The following is a 2494-nucleotide window of genomic DNA, read 5'->3' on the forward strand; positions in this document are numbered from 1 at the left end:
TTTACAAAGGGTCATTTGAGGAGGATTGAGGTATAGGGGAATATAGGAGATAGAGAAGGAACCCAGGGAATAGAATAGTATTCATGACCCCTATGCCCAAAGGGAGAAGGGGAAAGAAGGAAAATTGGGTAGAGTAGTTTGCCTTATAAGAAGTGACTCCCTGGAACACAGAGAGTCCTAGATGACCTTCTAGGAAGGCAACCAAGGGAACAAGTAGTCTGACCTCACATTTCTTTCTCTCTCAGATGATCTGCTGGGTCTTTTATCATCAAACCCAACCACAAGCTAGAGGGCTGGGGAGCCCAGTGATGTCAGCCATAAAGGTTGCCCCCCAGGGCAGAGAGGATGGAGAAGGGTGGAGAATGAATCTGGGGGAGCAAAAGGAAGCTATCCAGCCCGAAGCCCTTACTATGTGTCAGGCGCTTGCTATGCAAGGGATACAGAGAATAAAGATATGGTCCAGCATGCAGTTGTCTCCTAGTTGGGTTGGGATGAGTCTGCTAATTTCAATACAGTGTGAGAAGTGTCATACAAAAGCCAGTGCAGAGTGCTCTGAGCACTTACAAGACAGCCATTTCTTCCACAACTTAAACGTAGGAGGTGGGTGATGGTGCTGACGGTTTGACAAGGAAAGGCTTCCTGGAGATTAACATGGTAAGACAATTCAGAGTCCATTTTGAAGAATGACAATTTGGGCCCATTTTAAAGTGTGAAGATTTTTTTTAAAAAGATGAAATGATGCATCTCCTCAAGAAGTTTTCATGATGAAACACAGAAAGATGGGAGTATGACATGGAAGTGAGGATGAGAATGAGGAGTGGAATGGGATATTTTTAAAGGTTCTTCCCAGCTTTGACATTTTAATGATTTAGGTTTTTTTCTGTTTTTGTTGTTCTTACTTCTGAACAGTTAGACTGTGAATGCTTTAGTATATTCAAACAAGTACAAAATTTTGTGATAATCTTTCTGGTTCACAGAATTTGACTTATATTTCAACAATGAACAGTCTTAATAAACTTAAAATAACTAAATTTAGGGAGGAATATAATAGTTTGAAAATAGATTGTATAAGCTTATTACATAGTTGAACTTAAAATAATGCAAAAAGAGGATTAAACTAAATGTGTCTAAACTAATAGACAAGTTTAATTTGGGTTAATATTTATATTATTCATACTCAACACCCTCTCCATATTGTTTTCCCCAATATTCTCTTTATATTCATTGTTCTAACCTTGAAGAAAACCCTGTGTGACTCTACATCTTGACAATTTCTAACAAAAATAAGCAAGCTCATTATATAGCAGTTATATATGATCTTAAGAGCGATATCTATACATGGAATTTAGGGTTAATCAGTATGCACACAATATGGATGTATGAGGTGGTCAAGTTACAATGGCATGAGGAGGCTGGGGGAAGACGACCAAAAAGGGAAGGAAACAGACTTTTCTTGAGTACCATTCTAGGCGCCACAATTTGTGATAGGTGTGCCAGGTCACCCAATTGAACAGCCGGCAGGCCAGACCCCAGTGCACTGAGAGATCTCACCGCAGTAATTATTTTCTCTGTAATTAGATGTAATTATTGTGAAATGTAGTGAGGAGCTTGTCCACAATCAAAATCAAACAAGAATTTCCAGCAGTATCCCTAGTACTGTAGCTACAAATGTCAAATGGCTGGGGGAAAACAACCAATAATTATAAACATAACTAGAGAGGGAAGCGTGGGAAGTTAGAAGTCCTGTACTTCAAAGGGCTTCCCAAGATGTTTGGGATGTATGGTTGGGAAATCCAGAGAAATGAGTCAAATGGGAGCGGGGCAAACGCAGTGAAAGCAAGCGAGGGGCTGAGCTCCGGGCCAGCTCGATGGGACGCCCCTCCGGAGCCCAGAGCCGCGGCGTGCGACTAGGCCTCAGCCTCCAGCCCTTCCAGCACCCGCTCCTTTTGTCCGCTCCTTGCGCTTTGGCCGCCCCGGCTCCGCCCACCCCCTGGGCCGCGGCCGGTTCCGCCCACACTGCGCGGCGCCCGGCTCTGCCCACAGTCTCTGGGCCGCTGCCGGCGGCCGAGGGGCGGGGCGGGCTGTGTGGAGCCGCACGACGGAGCGGGAGGGAGATCCGCCGCGGAGTTACGGGAAAGTTGGTCCGAGTTCCCAGAGTTTCCCTCCGAGGTTCCCCGGGCTCGGCCAGCCGGCGCCCCGGCTCCCCTCCTCCCTCCGGCCGTCGACGTCCACCAAGTCCCTCTTGCTCTGCCATGGAGCAGCCGCCGGCGCCCAAGAGCATTATGTTAAGAAGGGCAAGATGGCAAGGGGTCTGAGCGGCTGTGCCAGGAGACAGCGCAATCCTGTGAACTGTGCACTGTGATACCAGAGTATTGATTGCATTTCCAAGAGCAACAAAAGGCGAATAATTCTTTCAACAACGATCCTACATCGACAAACAAGCGGCAGCAGGTTCGAGGCTTTGGGGCCGACACAGAGGAGGACTCCTGAGAGC

At 46.7% G+C, this 2494-nt stretch overlaps 1 protein-coding gene across 1 annotated transcript in view; it reads left to right on the plus strand.

Annotated features, from left to right (window-relative positions):
* The first annotated feature begins 2095 nt into the window (after positions 1-2095).
* Positions 2096-2494, plus strand: part of LOC103603673 (serine/threonine-protein kinase 3-like) — a 125674-nt gene continuing 125275 nt past the window's right edge. Inside the window, exon 1 of the mRNA XM_008588244.1 lies at positions 2096-2278. Coding sequence (XP_008586466.1) covers positions 2253-2278 — 26 coding nt within the window. The 5' untranslated portion in view covers positions 2096-2252. The remainder of the gene's footprint in view (positions 2279-2494) is intronic.

This window comes from Galeopterus variegatus, unplaced genomic scaffold, assembly GCF_000696425.1.
Source record: "Galeopterus variegatus unplaced genomic scaffold, G_variegatus-3.0.2 Scaffold4737, whole genome shotgun sequence".
NCBI lineage: Eukaryota > Metazoa > Chordata > Mammalia > Dermoptera > Cynocephalidae > Galeopterus > Galeopterus variegatus.